Source organism: Rhopilema esculentum, chromosome 16 (assembly GCF_057945365.1).
Source record: "Rhopilema esculentum isolate cy_ngs chromosome 16, ASM5794536v1, whole genome shotgun sequence".
NCBI lineage: Eukaryota > Metazoa > Cnidaria > Scyphozoa > Rhizostomeae > Rhizostomatidae > Rhopilema > Rhopilema esculentum.
In genome coordinates this window covers 3,589,732-3,607,083 of record NC_142830.1, presented here as the reverse complement: position 1 = coordinate 3,607,083, position 17,352 = coordinate 3,589,732, and the positions used below count along the sequence as shown (strand labels likewise).

The window sequence follows — 17,352 nt, the reverse complement described above, 5'->3', positions numbered from 1 at the left end:
CTTTAATAAGGCCCTGAAGTGGTTGTCCAGATTATTACCTCAAAAATAATCATGCAAGCTGCATATATCATTTTACATTTACATTTTTATTTATTTAGGCATGATAGCCCTATCAGTCAATGCGAACTGCTTTTCAGGGGGCCATGATGTCCTAGGTGGAAAAATTTCTGTTCATCTGGACAAACCAGATAACTAACAACAAAATACATAAAGATAGCATGGCAAAATAGAGGAAGACAAATATATACCATGTAATACAGTTGCCACTTGAAACATATCACTTGTGATAACTGGGTTTTTGGATGACAGTTGGTGGAGTGCTATTGAGGTCAAATTCTGCAATGTTTCCAGTGTTTCCACTAACTCCTTTGACAAAAAATGAAATTATGATTGATATGTACAGTTTGTTTTATAAAAGAAGACGAAACTATACCTACAGAAATTTAGATTTACCTTGAATTTAAATCACAATGTTATGGTTGAGATATTAATAACATCAAAAGATGTTCTAATGTTCTGTTTCAAGGGGTTAAAAGCTACATCATCAAAAGTACAGCATCACAAACATTGCCATTGCATATAAAATGATCTACTAGAATAGAGCAAGTACCAAAAGTCACTTTTGATGATAGAGTATGTTCATATTCAAAGAAATTCAAAAAGTTAATACCAATCCAGACCTCTGGTTGGCTTTCTTCTTCTTCAATATTAGATTCTTGCAATGCTGAAGCACAAAATCTTGACAAGTGTTTCCACATTAAAGTGATTTGATCTTTTGAGAAAGTTTCTAGGGCCTCACCAATGTGGAATACATCATCACTGTTGTTGTTCTGAAAAGATTTCAACACAAGAAGAAAACATTTATTGGTGATTTTTATCAATACAAACTAGAAAAGTGTATAAATTCAAAGGTATTATCTTCAATTTATCAAGTTGACAATTTATATATGCATATATTTGTACTCATATACATCTATGTATATTGTCCTAGTATGGCAGATGCACATGCAAGGTTAGTGTAGTACTGTATGCCAAGTTTGAGATATGAATAGTCAAAGGCTGAAATAACTATTCACACAGAAAATCTCGTTGAGAACTGCCATCTGCAGACTGGTATATTGTTTGGTTCAATTATTTCATTTTGAATGTTGGAAGAAACTGTCTAACTGTCCTTTTATGTTTACTGCATCCAGGCATGACACTTGTCAACTGACTATCAAATATCAAAACTCTGGAATTTTTACAGTCTGTGAAACGCAAATGAAGTCATAAAATCTTATTATCATCATCAATTATTTTTATTATTTTATTTAAAGTAGGCTACATAGCATAGGATTTATAAAATACTAACTCAAGCAAGCAATTAAATACAATGTTACAAAATACACACACAAAACCAGTTGTCAATTTTTTAACAAAGTTTAAAAAAATTACAGCAATATGTGTAAAATAAGAAAATCGAGTCGGGACCGGGGTAAGTTTTGCTTGCAAGGTATTCAGTCACATTCTTCGTTTGTCCAAAACTTTATTTTTATTTTACAATTGATGTGAAAAACTTGCTTGCATCTTTTATTTTCATAATTTTATCTTCAGAACAAAATTTGCAAATCTTTATTAACAAATAGTAGTAGTAAAAACTTACATTTCGTCTCATTATCGCATTGAAATCACGGGGTGTCTCTTCATCCAAAGTACTAAGAAATTGCTTTCTACTAGTACTAGCCATGGCAGTATTTGTTTATCGGCAACAACTCCACTACGCAAGAGAAAAGTTGATTTAAAAATGCAGCAACATTAATCGATTAAGGTAGAGTTTGTTTCCTTTTTCGCATCTATAAAACAAGTAGCTGACGTAAAAGTTGTTTTTAAATCAAAATAGCCGTTCCTTGAATTCTGTCTTTCCCGCCACTTTCGTCGCGAGCATGCGTCATAGAAGTGAGTCTCGCAATCAAACACTTTCAAAACGAGGACTTGATTAATGGCCGAAAAGACGCCAAAAGAAGATTGATTTTTGGATAATATACATCTATTGACAATTTACTGCAGATATGGTTTGTTTAACTAAAATATCTTATAGTCAAAAATTAAATAGATTCATCCCATGATTAAGAAGGTTGGATAAAAAATTTTAAAGGTCGAATTTTCCAAGAAATCTTTTAGACCAAGTTACTTCCTCCTTAAAACAATTTCATTACCATGAAGCAAAACTCAGATTCAAAGATTTATCAAACGGTTAGTCTGTAGTTTTATCAAAATCAAAGTGGTTTTTTAAACGAGAAGACTCGAATTCTATCCTGGGCAGGCCGGAAAGAAAAAAGAACAGCTGTCGGCCGAATTAAAACAAAGTGTTTACCTTGTAACATATTCTTTGGGGATGGTATAAAGCAAAGTAAGTTTTGCTGTTGTTATTTAGAGCGCATTGTCTAATAGGCACTGACACTTTGAAGGTAATATGGGCAGATACACTTTTATTGGACATGTAGAATAAAATTCTTGCAATCGATTTGAGGTTTCAATACGTTTTGAATCCTAATTTCATTTTGAATTCGATTCTCATTATGTGGAAATAAAAGCTTCTTTCTTGCCTATCATTTTGACTATTTTGAACAACAGGCATCAAAAGATGCAACAATTAATGCTGCCAGAGGTCTTGTAAAGTTTATCAATCAAGCTCCCTCACCTTACCATGGTAAGTGACCACAAATTTTTAAAAGTCTTTAAAAAAAGCTACCCTAGATGCAGAAATTCCTTATCAAATATAATGATACATGATGGGGCCCGCTGGGATTTATTCATACAAATTTTCAGTCTTCCACAAGATGCAAGCCTTACTAGAAACTTAACTGAACAGGCGTGGATCTAGCCAAAATTTTGACCGGCTTTGGGTTGCTTTACCCCATTACAGTTCTGTGTGTTATTGGTCCATAAATATTGCTAAAAGTTGCTAATGAGGGTAGCAACTTTTAAATGCTATTAATTTGCCCACACTTTATCTAAATGTCAAAATTTTACTCCCTTTAGCATGGCCTCTGATCCTTTTCTTGCAACTTTGATAATTTCATGAATTTTTCCGAGAAAAAAGTCTAGTCCCTCAATACGAAACCTCAGATTCTTATTTGCATCCGTATTTCTTAAGTATCATTTTGTTTTAAAGCCTCCACACTTTTGAGCTATGGTTATTGATATGGAATATGCTTTTTAGTCACCGGTTTTTTTGCATAAGGGAAACACATGGGCACCGGTTTTCACAGGTTTTCAGAAAACAATAACTGGCAGTTTCAATATTGTTGCATAGATAGCATACTCCACACTGTCACTTCGAGTGGCAACTGATTTCCTTGATTTTGAATTTCTCTGACACTTTTGGATAAAAGATGAATTAGGAAGCTGGAACTCTTCTCAAAATCTTGTGGGGCTTCAATTCATTATGTATACACAATGTATACATACAGTCAGGGAGAAATGCAGCAATTGTTGCAATTGAAATTTTAGATCAAAAATTCAAGATTTACAGAGAAACATAGCTCTTAAAATTTGACCAGTTTTTTTAAACCTGTGCAACCAGTCTAGATCGGCACCTGCTGAATGTTTATCCTTTAGTGTAAAATTTTAGTTCAGTCTAAAAAGTTAGTAGCACTTTTAGTAGAGCAAATCCTTAGAAATTTTCCTTAAAAATTAAAAAAAAATTCTTATTCACAGTAGTCAAGTGCACCTTATTGCTTTAAATATGGACTTTAGAAATTCTAAATAAGAATACACTTGGCTTAATTGGGTATAATTAGGAAAGGTGTGATTAAATGGAGCATATTTTATGTTAGGAGAGAAAAGGATTTATGTTTCTGGCATATCTTTATTTTAGTTGTTGATTTATGTCGAAAAACTCTGACAGAAGCTGGCTTTGTTGAGCTTAGTGAAAAACTGGATTGGAAGCAAAATCAACTGAAAGTAAATGGGAAGGTAGTACACATCAACAGATATTTTCATATTCCTTAAACCTTTTGATTGGCTTTGTTGCTTTGTATACACCAGTAACAAGAGGGTGCATTTGAATTTATAGAGAACACCTAATATAAACCTAATATGAAGCTCTTGGTTTGTCTCAGAATTGATTTGTACTCAGACAGAGAGCTAGCTGTGTGAATATTTTATATTAGCCTGCTCACAGACTTAACAAATAGAGAGAATTGTATGGTCTGCACAATGATGCATATTTTCTTGCATCCCATTCGCATTTCTTTAGGGAATCATCTTTTTCACAGTCTTTTATTATTGGCACAATGCCTTGAATTTTGATTATTTGTACAACAAAAGCACTCAAAAGGATACCAACAGAACAATGGTAATATATCTCACATGATCAAACTGTTTCAATGACTAGCATGCAAAGACATTCCCAAAGGCATACGTTAAAAGAGGCACCATTATGATTTGTTCCTTAAAATCGTGGAGAGATATCTTATTGGCTATAGAGACAGAGTTTTGAATAAGGCAAATAGTTTTGTGAAATGAGTGGATACAAGAAAATCTGTGCCGTTACACAGACCTTACAATTTTCTCTGTTTGTAAAGTCTGCATGCAGGTTAATTTTATATGTGAATACCTAACAGCAGCAATCCACATGCTTTAATACTAGCAAATACATTGTAGTTATTTTGTGTCTAGACTGTCTGACTTGTTAAGTCTAGTAAAGTTAGCTTTCAGGTAAAAATCTGTTTAGATTATGAAAGAGGTTTTTCTTACTTTCTGTGTTCAAAAATCTTTCTTATGTTCTATGCATGAATATATTCAATTAAAAATTTTTTCAGTATTTTTTGACAAGAAATCAATCAACCATCATTGCTTTTGCTGTTGGTGGTAAATACCAGCCAGGAGGGGGCTTTAGCATTGTTGGGGCTCACACAGACAGCCCTTGTTTAAAGGTAGGTTTACTTAGAAATTCAAACTTACACTAAGCATTCAAACAAAGTATTTGGGATACTTACTGTAAATTGTTTAGGATTTGCTATATCTTAGATTTACATTTAAATGGCTGTCATGAATTATATCTTATATCATAGAGTTAATATCTTAGAATTAACTATGGTCAAATTTCATTCAGCTTTGAATTTTTCTTTGAGGTGAAACCAAGATCAACAAAGAAAAGCAATGGCTTTCTGTCTGTAGGTGTTGAGTGTTATGGTGGGGGGATTTGGAATACTTGGTTCGATAGAGATCTGACTGTGGCAGGAAGAGCTATAATCAAGGTAAGTTAACCAGCACACGGTACCACTTGATACTTCAAGTTTTGAAAGTTAATAATACTCTGCCACTTTCAGATTTATAAGATTTTATAAGTCTAACTGTTTTTTTGCTAGACAGGTGACAAGCTAGTGCACCAGTTGGTTAACATTGAGCAACCCATTCTCAGGGTCCCACATTTAGCTATTCATCTTCAAAGAGATATCAATGACAAGTTTGGTCCAAACAAGGAGTCACATATGTGAGTATCATTATGTCAATATCAATAATGTCAATAATGTCAATATCGTTATGCATTGTGCTTTGCTTGCTAGTGGGACAGTGTAACATTTAGAAGGATTGGTTTTTGGCACGGGAGCTTAATATATCGAATAAATAGGCCAGTGAAGTTCCCAGTACAAACTATCAAATGTTTAGCCCAAATGTCATATATATAAAAAAGATCAAACTGTGCCAAAGCAAGGACAGTTATTTCTTGTTTTCTCTAATTTTTTCCACTTGTTTTTTCAGCCTGCCTGTCCTTGCAACAGCAGCAATGACACAGCTAAATCAGCCTAAAGCTACTGATGAGCAAGCATCAGGCAAGAACAATGGACAAAAATGCCAAGTAAATTTGCCTTTTTTTGTAACAGCATAAATGTACACCTTGCTAATAAATATCAGCATTGTCAAAATTGGTTAAAGAATTATTTTTGTATATCATCAACAGTTATTTAGTTACTTTATAACAACCCATTGCTGAACAAGTTTAAGGCTGTAAATATGATCATATAAAACAATATTGTTGTAATATTTTGTCAATATTTTTCAGGCAGAAAAACACCATTCAGTTCTTATTGATGCCATTTGCAACAAACTTGGCTGCAAAAAAGAAGACCTCTTAGATATGGAACTTTGTCTTGCTGATACGCAGCCATCTGTATGTTTTTGAATATTTTGAGTGGTAAATGGGAATAGATTTATAAAAGCGTTGATTGCAACAAAACCTTTGTACAGTTTTTATAGAATATCTTTTTTTCCAAATTACTGAGAAGATTTGGTCTGATATTTCACATAAAATTTATTCCTTTTTGTAGGAAAACCACTATAGCTTTTTAGAATTTTTCTAGGCACAACAATTTTTAATCTTATCGCAGGCCAACACTAATACCTAAAAATTTTTATTTCACCAAAGGTAATTGGAGGACTAATGAACGAATTTGTTTTCTCACCAAGATTGGATAATCTTTTCAACGTTTACACAGGCCTTCAGGTTTGTCATTTTTATGAAAATCTCAAATTTGCCAAGTGGAAAGCGCGGAAAACACAGAATACATGGACAAGGTGGAAAAGTGAAATTGTGCTTTAAGCTTCTAGAATGCAAACACATAAACAAAGCAACAGAGCTCTTTCAAGAATTGAAATATAAGACCTTTTTTAAGGAATTAGAATTCCGCGTTATTGATTCTAAACCAGGGTGAAAATCAAAAACGCGAAAAACACGGAAATCAGTTGCAGCTGATTTCACAAGGGGTTTTCCTACACAATCTTGTCTGTGCTTGATAAGAAAACAAATCAGGGACACTTTATATTTACCTTTCTGGTCTATCCGGTGAAAAAGGTGGAAGATTTGTGCCAACGTGAGAGATGTTTAAAACAAACTAAGTTGTCTTCATAACACAGCTTTGAGTGGCGTTAGTTGCTCTTGCAGCCACAAAATCTGTGTTCAACTTTATCAAAGACTTAATAAAACATTATATACCTCTCTTGTCATTAAATTAGCAAATGTGATTCATTGTTAAAGGTTTCAGTGTTTTCCGCATTTTCAATTTTCACCCTCACTCAGAATCGAAAACGCAGAAAACACGGAATTCTCATTCCTTAAAAAAAGGCCGTATATTTAATTCTTGAAAGAGCTCTGTTGCTTTGTTCATGTATTTGCATTCTAGAAGCTTAAAGCAGAATTTCATTTTTCCGTGTGTTCTGTGTTTTCCTTTTTTTACGACTCAGCCCATTTACTTATCATATGTTGAAGTTGTTTAAGATGTCGCTAATTAGCAGAACTTAATGAAATATAATCCTTTAAGGCTCACACATTCTTAGAGTCAGTTAACATTGATTTCCAACTGCACAGCTAGGAGGAACAGTTAACAGTTTATGTAATTAGTAACATACAATGTGATTCCATTTTGAAGCAGATATGTTTAATGTAATGGCCACAGGGTTGCTATGTATTCCCATGCTACCTGTGGTATTGTCTTGTAGTCGTCTGTTTTCTAAAATTTTATGAGAAGATATAAAAAGTTTATGAATATTGAATTTCTTGCATTGAAATGGGTTTTTGTTGATAAACCATAAAAAACAATTACTAGGGCTTGTTGGAATCACTGAAGAATGACACACTTGCATCAGAGAGTAACATTCGCATGGTAGTTTTTTATGACAATGAAGAGGTAAGAGAATTTATTTCTGTTGCTCAATTCTCAATTTGCTAAATTTATCAGTTTTAAAGCTTTCTAAGGATATGCCTATTTCCATATAAATTTGCTTAGCCTTTTTCAATAAATGATATTTTGCTATATCCTTAAATGTCATTTGCTTGTAACAGTATGTTCCATTTTTTTGAGGTTGGGTCAGGAAGTGCTCAAGGAGCTGGCTCAGCATTGACAGAGCTTGTCATGAGAAGGATTGTTGATGGTAAGTAAAATATCCCGATAAAACATCCTGAGCAACTGTAGCTGCACAAAATTTATACAAAATGTTTTTGCAGTTATAACTCCTGTACTTTAATAGACATTTCAGGGTAGATGTTTGTTTATCCAAACTAAGTATACAACTTTCTCGAACTTCTGATCCAAACTTTCTGTTCTAAAAATATAAACATCTTCAAAGCAAAATGTGTTTTTTCTACAACATAAATAAACTATTGCCATTACATGAAGGGGCTGTAAGGTATGTTGTAGAACCAGTAGCATAGCCTCGCCAGGGTTGTAAGATTGAGGGGCAAAGGCAAGTTGAGCAAAGGAAAATTGGGGGTCCCAGGCCTGGTCATTGGAGGAGAGCCATATAGCTCTTGCTCCTCTCCAGTCCAGGCTCCCCTTGAATGCTAGAGGGGAGCTGCACGCTGCTCTCTTAAATTTCTCTCAAAAGCAAATTGCTCTCCTTGAAATAAATTGTCCTGTTTTTAGTCAAATAGCTCACATAGAACTTAATAAGAGAGCTGTTTACTGATCATCTGTTAAAAGTATTATGGTCAGGCCTGGGGTCCACACCCTTATGAACCCCAGAAAACACTAGACCATTTTTTGTCATTAAAGGGGGGTGTTTGCCCCCTCCTGCCTCTTCCTAACTACACCACTGTCTAGAACCTCAGCATAGCAAGATAATATTCCAATGTTGAAGCAAATCCTGGTTAGCAGAAGTCATTTGTAATGCTGGAAAGGAAAATTGATTATTACAATCAACACTCGTATTCTTTTAATCAGACCTTATGACTATGATCAGACCAAGGAATCCTTTCATTTCATTGTAGCTATTGGTGGTGATAGTCAGTATGAAAGAACCATTGCAAATTCATACCTGATCAGCGCAGACCAAGCACATGCAGTCCATCCAAATTACTCGTAAGTGCCCTTCTTTTTTCTACCTCTAATACTTCTTCTTAAAGGAAAGAGCTTAACATTTTACCCAATTTTTATTTTTAAATTGTCTAATGATTCAAATATATTCCCAATTTATAAAAATATCTATTTTCATGGCTATCCCATTTTGGGCCTGGTTTTTATGATTTTAACCAATTTTGTTTTCCCTTAGAAACTGGAGTTGTCTGATTCTGAATGCATATTTAAAATGTTAAGGTTATCAAGTTATTAGATCATCAAATTTTTATTTCCTTTTAGTGAGAAACACGAGGAAAACCATAAACCTGCTTTTCATGGAGTAAGTGCTCATCTTTCATCCTTTGCAACTGGACCTGGACTTGTTTCATGATATTACCCCACATAACCTTGGTTACTGTAATTCATCATTTTCTTTGTTGATATTGGTACAGTTATTGATACAAAAATGCTATTTGAAAAGATATAAATGATAGTATAAAATACATTAGTTTGTAGTACCTTGCCTTAACAGTAGGAGGATAGTTTCATATTCCCTCTTGTATTTTAAAGGGACCTGTCATTAAGTTCAACTCAAATCAGAAATATGCAACAACAGCAGTTACAGCTAGCCTTTTGAGAGTGGTTGCAGAGAAAGCCGACATTCCATTACAGGTACTGATTTCTACTCATGCACTATAGCCACCATGTCAGTCTATGGACACTACTAATCTAACTACAAAACTCCCAAATGGCATTGGTCTTCCTCATTAAAGCAGAACCCTCAAACATTTATTTTAATGCAAAGCAACTTTTTCAATCTTTGAAAGCCATGCCCTCTAGTTGTTAATAGATGATTATTTTTAACCCTGTCTATTTTACCTATTTCCTTTACCATTCCAAGAGAGTTTTATTTTGTTTACCAAGTGCTGCATTATATGTTACCTAGAGAAACAGAGCCAACTATATGTAATTTGTGCTCAGTTCTGATATCATAATTTTTCATTTTAACAATCCTATGTACTGGTCATGGGCACCTTACAGCCTGTGGCAACATCTGACTATTTGGATGTTCCTGTCTCGTCCACACGAGTGTTAGGTCAATCAGAACATGAACTTTTGTAGGAGTATTTTTCCACTTAACCTACACCAAAATTCATATATTTATAAAGCTATCTCGTAATATCTATGTCTTTCTTATAACAAATAGCAGCTAAAATTAAGTATAATTTATGGTTATTTTCCAGGAAGAAAAATAAATGAGCAAGAATAAAATTATCATTATCCAGCCCTCCAACACAGTTTAAGTTTGTCATATCTACTAGTGTCAACCAGTCGGTTATATTATGTTTATTCCCTTTTAGATAGAGAGCTATAAATATTTTAGTGTTTAAAAATTGAGTGATTCTAAACTGCTGCTCTGTGTTTTACCCCTAATATCATTTGTGAGGCAGCTTGGTTTGGACAATCATGTTTGTCTAGTCTAGGGGATAAAATTATCTATTTAGAAATTATTTATTTCATTGCAGGATGTTGTTGTGCGTAATGACAGCCCCTGTGGTAGCACTATTGGGCCTATTATTTCAGCCAAAGTTGGACTAAGAACTGTTGGTAGGTCTTATTGTTTCATACTTCAATCTTTTAGGCTTGAACGCTAAGATATAGTGGCTAAGTTCAAACCAGAAAATCTCATTTGATTTGTACTGATAGATGTATAACTTCATACAATATCACTTCATGAAGGCCAATATGGTTGAACCATTATGGTTTGATATCATCCCAATGGCAGTAGCTGGGCCTTTTATTGAAGAGTATCTGATTAAACTTGATCTCTATTGTGCAAAAAGTATGTTTTGCATATTTTTTCTAGAGTGAAATTTTTCTTTCCGACAGATATTGGAGGTCCAATGCTGAGTATGCATTCAATACGAGAAATGTGTTGCACCAGTAGTGTTGCTCAGTCAATTTCATTGTACAAGGTAACAAGCTGTCTGCTTTTTTGTCGATTTATGTTTTTCTTTAGTGGTTTAGAGCAAAGTTCAGTCTGTAGAGATGAAGCTGATAAAATATACATTCGAAAGTCCATGCTTAAGGGCATTTCAAATTTTACTATTTGAACATGTTTATCATTCCATTTCACAGTTATTTTGAAACTGTTTAAAAGTGAGAATTACTTAACAGCAGACACAAAGAATGGTTAAAACCCTCTTTGTACCAAGTTTTGCAAATTAAGGGGTTACAACTCCTTTTGGTAATGCTTTCTCCATTGTTATACTTCACTGCCCATTAAAACTCCATTCATTCCTAAAATTCATTTTTATTCCGTAGGCATTTTTTGAAGAATTTTCTGCAGTAGACGCCTCTCTTGAAATGGAATAATCTGGTATTCATTCCCCAAGATTGACTGCATTAAAACATTGTTAGATTATGTCAATAACAAAATTGGAGTAGGTGTCCATTTTTCAGATTTACCAAGAAAGATTAGATTTTTTCAAGTTTAATTGATATTTTCTATGCACTATTTTCTATGTTTTCATAGTCATATAGAAAGAAGATACATTTTAGGAGCTGTTTTATTCGGTAAAAAGCCATCTAAATAGGGAACATAGCATGATGCAGGTTGAAACACATTTTTGTCAAAATTTGTACCAGTAACAAATTTCTAGCTGACATTTCCAATGATTGTTCTCTAAGCAACACTAACAGAGAACAGAGTTGTTCTTATCAACTGAAACCAAATATTTTCTGATATAAAGACTTGCATCATTGCATAAGAGCTTGATAAAGTCTTGTACGAGCTTAATAACATGAATTGGCAGCACAAAACATGTAATCTTTAAGAAAAGCCCCATACCTTTAAAATTTTCTTGCATTTGGTTGATGCATTTGCAATGTAGTTAAGTTCTCTGAGACTAAATTTTCGAAAGAGAAAGACAATATTACATTTACCTATATTTCAAAGCCAACCATTATCAAATGCTAGATATCTGCTCTAAGGGTTTATCTTCTTACTTTATTTTTGAACTCTCTGTGTTATAGGCAGTGTGTTGCACCTTCTTTGGCTATTCTTTGTTGAATTTCGAGGGTCCTTAAGATTAGTCAAGCATGACAAATCAGTTAAACTGACCAATAGCAAGTAAGAGACATTCTTTGTCATGAAATGAATACTCACTGAAATAGTTTCCTTTGTTTTGGTAAACCATTGAAAGGTGAGATACACTGCCTTTTAAAATGTTTTCTCAAAAAACATCATATCCAAATTCATTGACAGCTGACACTTTATTTCTAAATTTTCATCTATGAAAGTTTCATCTTCAAATAAGACAATTAAGACTTGAAGAGCTCATTTTTTTTTGCAAAAACCATGAATTCAATAGAGATTCTATTAAGGGACACCTTGCAATAAACAAAATAACCCTCCCAATAACCTGTGCCAACCAACAACAGACACCTTATAATGAAGAGAAGCTCCTAAAAACCGACACATTAAAAATGGTCACCACCCGATACACTTCCCAACAATGGAAAAATCAAATAATGGAATCCATCTGCCATTTGTTTTATCATTTAAAGAAAAGCCTTTGAAAAAAATGGCAAAGTCATCATGTGTAGAATAAAATTTTGATAAGACAATATCAAGCAAAAAAATTTATATTAAAGCTAAAATTTCATTATGAAGCAAGACTAAAATTACACCAGTAAACATAATTGTTAATGAGTATCATATGTGATAAACCTTTTTGAACGAAAACAGAATAGGGAGCCCATTTTTGGCTTAATGTCTGTACTGAAGCTACAGTAGCTAAACCTGCCTGGGGTACAAATCTTGCAGTGCCGGACAATGAGTTTGTTAGTATGATACTTCAACAGTTCACATTCACACAAAGGATGATTTTCCTTTTTTAGATTACACACTGTTGCTAAGATATTATTTGCTATGGGTGGTTGTAAGTTCTATTATTTCAACAAGCCTTGGTATGATTTGTTTGATTTTAAAAATAATTTTAGAATATTAAAGTTAAGTTGCAAAGGTACCAACTTAGATGACAAGTCAAGGGTGTTGCGACTACCTATGTAGGTGAGCTGTCCTCGGTTTGTTTACAAAAAATTATATCTTTCATTACCAAAGAGGAGTTATTGCATGTTAGAAATTTAATATAAAAAGATTTTAATACACACTAAGAGTAAATTAAGAAGAGAGAAACATTACAATTAAAAACTTTTACAATCCACACTTGTTCAAATTTTGTTCTAGAAAAGCCAACTTTCAGCTGATGATACAGAAATATTTGTCTTTAGAAAGGGTTGATAGGTTGCTCTGGTGGAACAATTATGACTGGAATCCTACTATGGTGTACAACATATTCGCTGACACTGCCAAGAATTGTCCTGCGCACTTGGCTAAGACCTCTGGACCCAATGACAATAAAGTCTGCATTAACATGCTTTGATACCTTGATAATGTCAGCTCCAATGCTGTCCTGGCATGATTCAAGATGAGTTTCATACTTCACCTGCAACAAACACAAAAAAATCATTCTATAGAATTTTGAAAGTGATGCACGGCATAACTGAAATAGCCAAAATGATGCATACCATTTTGCAGCTACCAATCAACTGTATGCCCAATAAAACATTATATAAAAATTGTTTTATAGATAAATGAAAATCGCATGCCACATTCAACAATAAGTTGGCATCCTGAGAAAAGTGAGTTTTTTTCATTTCAAGGTAACTGATTCAAAAATAACTGATAGCTGAATGAACTATGATAGCTGAATGAAACATAGCAAACTGAATTACTTTTATTTGCCTTTCAAATTTAGATGAAACATTTCACAATCAAAAAGGCCATTACCACTTGTTTTAGGGTCTATATTACTAGGGTCAGGATTCCGTGCACCATACTATAGATTTACTATTGTACAAAATTCCGGTTTTTTCAAGATATTTAAAATGCCCCCAACCTGAAACTTTCATAAAAAGTTTAAACTCACCCCAGCTTTTTCACATTTTTCTTCAAACTTCTTCATCAACTTTTTTGCATTATCTAGATGGTGTTGCAATGATTCATGGTACTCGTCTGTGGCTTTGACAGCAGCATCTGAGATCAGAAATGGTGTTTATGTTTGCATTTAATGCTCAAAAATAGTTTGAAATATACCAAAATGGACAGGGCCAGACAAGGTATTATCATAAGCAATTTTCCACTCTTTCAACATCGTTCAAAAAGTTCATTCATACATACTGAAATATTGCTACACTTTGAACTGACAGTTTACTGTGTAAACAAATTTAGCTGTTGAAAAACCTATCTAGCAATAAAACTATAATTTGGCCAGTAAAACTGGAAGAGAACAATTATTTGCAAGATGAAAGTAAAGTGAAAGGTGTTTTCCAAATTGATACAGTAACATTCCAGAATTTTACTGTTTACATATATATAAAGATTACTAGAAAAAAAAGGTACGGCATGGAAACAAATAATTTATATGTATAAATTGATGATAATTCCCAAAAAAACAGGTCAAAAAGTGCAGGCTCTACCCGATACCAAATCAAAGGAGTAATGCAGTAGAAAAAGTGGGTTTAGTTTAGTTTGCTTTATAAGGGGTAAAAAATTGGCTGTTTGTACAAAGAAAACAAACCAAGCCTGGAATCAGATTAACATTTCACTTTGAAAAACCTAGAACATGTTTCAACCAGCCCCAAGAGGTGGATTAACTTATTCAAGGCTCAACCAGAGTAGTTTGTATTTACAGAACCAAAGTTTTTACCTGGGTTTATTAAATTCAAATTAATTACTTTAGTTTAAACAGTGCTTTATTTACTGGTGATGGTTCAATAAAAATCCATGCTTCAGGTGTTTCAGGAAATGTATATAATGAAATCCAGGAAATAAAATCCATGCTGAGGCTATCAAAATCAAACTTTCAAATTCAAAGCTGAAGAAAGAAATGAATGAAAAATGAATTACAAAATTCACATGATTTTGTAAATATTAAAGCTTTGAGCAATCTGAATTAAGAATTTATGAATTAAAACATTTATTTTAACAACTTACGATATAACGACATTGCAGGTAATGGGGGTGGCACAAAAAAGTAAGCTAGAACCACTTTGTCATCAGGTCTGCTCCCAATACTTAGATACCCTGAAAAATACACAACAAAAAAGGTCAGACTTACGATATAATGACATGGCTGGCAATGGAGGTGGCACAAAGAAGTGTGCAAAAAACATCTTGTCCCCATCTTTCATATCGACATCAACATACCCTACAAAATATGCAGCTAAGTAGCTCAATAAACAAGTACAAAATATGCAGCTAAGTAGATCAATAAACAAAAATTTTCTACCAATCTATAGGAAGGTGTGGAATCATTGCAGGTGATATGCTATACTTAATATGCAATAGCAATTTTTGTTTGCTCATCTTTGTTTCTGTCAATATGCCCCCTTGATTCCAGTCTGGTTAAAAAGGAGATATATATTTCAAGAGTCTCAAACCCGCTTACTATCGAAATGAATTGTTTTTACATTCTTAGATTTTAGTCTTCGCCTTACACTTTTTCAAAGGACACTTCTATGCAAATTTTCCATTTTCTTGAGCAGTTGGTATGTACAGCTTTCAGGTGCCAATTAAATGATGAGCCAGATATGGAAAGAAAGGTGCTGACTTTGTCTTTGAAATATTATATATAAGCTTTTGTTTGCAATACCCAGAACTTTTTCCCAAAAAGTGGTTTCTCAAAATTTCCTCTCGCAGAAAGTCAATATAAGCTCCATTGTGTTAATGATTAACACAAAGCAAAAAAAACACTTGCAGAAACTCAATGGAATATCACTATAATACGCTCGCTAGTTATTAGCATTTGCAATATTAACAAAAAAACAGGTCTTAGGTGCCAAAGTAACTGAAAGGTGTGCGTGTCAGAGCTAAAGAAAGGTGCAGCATAACCTGCAGAAAAATTTTTTAAGCAACATTCGGCTGGATGGCACAAATTTGGCCAAATAACCCCTTATTCTACTGAAATTAGCGACACAGAATATGGATTTTGCAAATAACAAAGCAATGAATGATAAATTGTTGTTGTACTTTCATTTCAAACTTGCCATTTCGTCGTTATTTAGTGGCACGATAAGAGGAAGACAAAATTACCATCTTGCCATGAATGTGTAAAATCATTTAAAGCGTAGCACTCTGAACGAAGGAACCAATTTTTCACAAACTACCAACACAAACAGTATCTTTTGAGCATTTGATAGCCATTTAACTGGAAATCATGAGCTACAAATCTCTAGACCTTGCAAACGATAAACTCAAACCCACATGGCTGACTAGGCCATATTCGTCATGAACTTTGCGCTATGACCTCTCGGCCAAAACATCCACGATAAAAAGAAAGTGCAACTCACAATGGAAGGCTCTTTCGCTGTGTTCACTATTGTCTATAGGGAGCACCACAGTTCTGACTTTTTTGCTGTCGGATTCGGCCATCTTCAATGTTTAGGGAACTCTCAACTTTTTATGCACTCTCTACTGTTTGAACACCGAAAAGAGAACCTGACCCGACCCTTGCTGCTTCATTTACTTCCAGCTCTAACCTGATTGGTGGAAAGAAACAAACTAATTCAATAGCTTTTGTATGACTTGATAAAATTAACGCCATAGGCCCAAATATGCAATGAATTTAACGCCTTTGATACAAGGCCCAAGGCCGGGGTTCGTTGAGCCAAAGGTTCAAAGTCTCTAGATCAATCACGTAGTTGTAGGTGTCAGCTAAGGGGGGGGGGGCAAACTCAAGCAAGAGCCATACCTGAGGGGGACAGGCTTTAAAACAAGAAAACAGATATATAACAAACAGATATATTGGACAAAATCAAGGTCATGGAATTATAAATTTGCCAAATTGTCAAAATATCATTTGGAAAAACTGTAGCCAGAGGGGGCAAGCTGTTGTCAAAATTTGCATTTGGGGCCCCCGTGCCCCAACCCCCCCCCCCCTGCAGCTACGTGGCTGCTCCAGATATCTGGGGTGGGATTTAGGCGGGAGTCTCCCGATTTTGGAGTTCATCTCCTGTTCTCCCGATTTCAAATTCAATTTCGAAAAGCATGTTGTGCAAATAAAGAAAATATACCAGAGTCAATTTGAAATTTGTCACCGTAACTACCGTATCCATATCTTGCTGGCGTTTAAACTATAGCTGGTGAATTATATTTTGTTTGGAAGACGAACGAGCGAAAAATCAGCAAAGCAAAATATACATTTAGTTTAGCAAATCAGAAAATTTTTTACATTTTGGCCACTCGGCCACTCACAAGCAGCTTTTCATAGGTTTATTTGTTTCGTTGGGATGCGACCTCCTTTAGTTGTAAGGATTTGGATAGAAAGAAAAAAATCCCCACTTTTGCTATCGACAAAAATATACTTTCTCAGAAAATCAAATGATTTGAAAAAGTTTTTCCGGTAAATTATGCCACAAAAGAAAAAGGAATGCAAAAAAATTTCCCATTAAATGCTGTATTCAAAATAGC

The 17,352-nt window shown here is 34.1% G+C and overlaps 3 protein-coding genes across 5 annotated transcripts in view; 1 reads left to right on the top strand and 2 right to left on the bottom strand.

Annotated features, from left to right (window-relative positions):
- The window catches only part of LOC135682197 (condensin-2 complex subunit G2), a 42,580-nt gene extending 30,302 nt beyond the window's left edge, over positions 1 to 12,278 (bottom strand). Inside the window, exons 1-4 of one of the 2 annotated variants that reach the window (XM_065196972.2) lie at positions 11,668 to 12,278; positions 1,643 to 1,756; positions 681 to 830; positions 249 to 366 (exon numbers count right to left, since the gene is read on the bottom strand). In XM_065196972.2, coding sequence (XP_065053044.2) covers positions 249 to 366; positions 681 to 830; positions 1,643 to 1,726 — 352 coding nt within the window. In that variant the 5' untranslated portion in view covers positions 1,727 to 1,756; positions 11,668 to 12,278. Of the gene's footprint in view, positions 1 to 248; positions 367 to 680; positions 831 to 1,642; positions 1,906 to 11,667 lie in introns of those variants that run through there. The other variant, XM_065196971.2, reaches the window with a different exon arrangement.
- LOC135682204 (aspartyl aminopeptidase) lies at positions 1,955 to 11,314 on the top strand. The gene is made up of 17 exons (XM_065196986.2): positions 1,955 to 2,051; positions 2,614 to 2,689; positions 3,860 to 3,957; positions 4,806 to 4,919; positions 5,118 to 5,243; positions 5,355 to 5,479; positions 5,749 to 5,845; positions 6,050 to 6,157; positions 6,413 to 6,490; positions 7,590 to 7,670; positions 7,845 to 7,914; positions 8,750 to 8,840; positions 9,117 to 9,156; positions 9,387 to 9,488; positions 10,343 to 10,424; positions 10,707 to 10,792; positions 11,142 to 11,314. The coding sequence occupies exons 1-17, from the start codon at positions 2,049 to 2,051 to the stop codon at positions 11,190 to 11,192; spliced, it is 1,428 nt and encodes a 475-aa protein (XP_065053058.2). The 5' UTR covers positions 1,955 to 2,048; the 3' UTR covers positions 11,193 to 11,314.
- A 137-nt stretch (positions 12,279 to 12,415) lies between the features above and the next one.
- Positions 12,416 to 16,392, bottom strand: LOC135682209 (uncharacterized). Of its 2 annotated transcripts, none has more exons than XM_065196991.2 (4): positions 16,233 to 16,392; positions 14,878 to 14,967; positions 13,811 to 13,917; positions 12,416 to 13,327 (listed from the first exon to the last, which is right to left on the bottom strand). In XM_065196991.2, the coding sequence occupies exons 1-4, from the start codon at positions 16,312 to 16,314 to the stop codon at positions 13,109 to 13,111; spliced, it is 498 nt and encodes a 165-aa protein (XP_065053063.1). In that variant the 5' UTR covers positions 16,315 to 16,392; the 3' UTR covers positions 12,416 to 13,108. The 2 variants fall into 2 exon arrangements, with proteins under 2 accessions (XP_065053063.1, XP_065053064.1); XM_065196992.2 differs by lacking the exon at positions 14,878 to 14,967 and adding an exon at positions 15,002 to 15,091 and having other exon boundaries at positions 16,233 to 16,390.
- Positions 16,393 to 17,352: the final 960 nt, after the last annotated feature.

Excerpts from the sequence above, each read along its gene's own strand:
- LOC135682204 (XM_065196986.2), top strand. Across the intron at positions 5,244-5,354 it reads CAGGAAGAGCTATAATCAAG|ACAGGTGACAAGCTAGTGCA; the intron begins GTAAGTTAACCA and ends TTTTTTTGCTAG. Across the intron at positions 8,841-9,116 it reads GCAGTCCATCCAAATTACTC|TGAGAAACACGAGGAAAACC; the intron begins GTAAGTGCCCTT and ends ATTTCCTTTTAG.
- LOC135682209 (XM_065196991.2), bottom strand. The coding sequence starts at position 16,314 with ATGGCCGAATCCGACAGCAAAAAAGTCAGAACTGTGGTGCTCCCTATA. Across the intron at positions 13,918-14,877 it reads ACCTGCAATGTCGTTATATC|ATGCTGCTGTCAAAGCCACA; the intron begins GTAAGTTGTTAA and ends TTCTGATCTCAG. Across the intron at positions 13,328-13,810 it reads AAAAATGTGAAAAAGCTGGG|GTGAAGTATGAAACTCATCT; the intron begins GTGAGTTTAAAC and ends TGTTTGTTGCAG.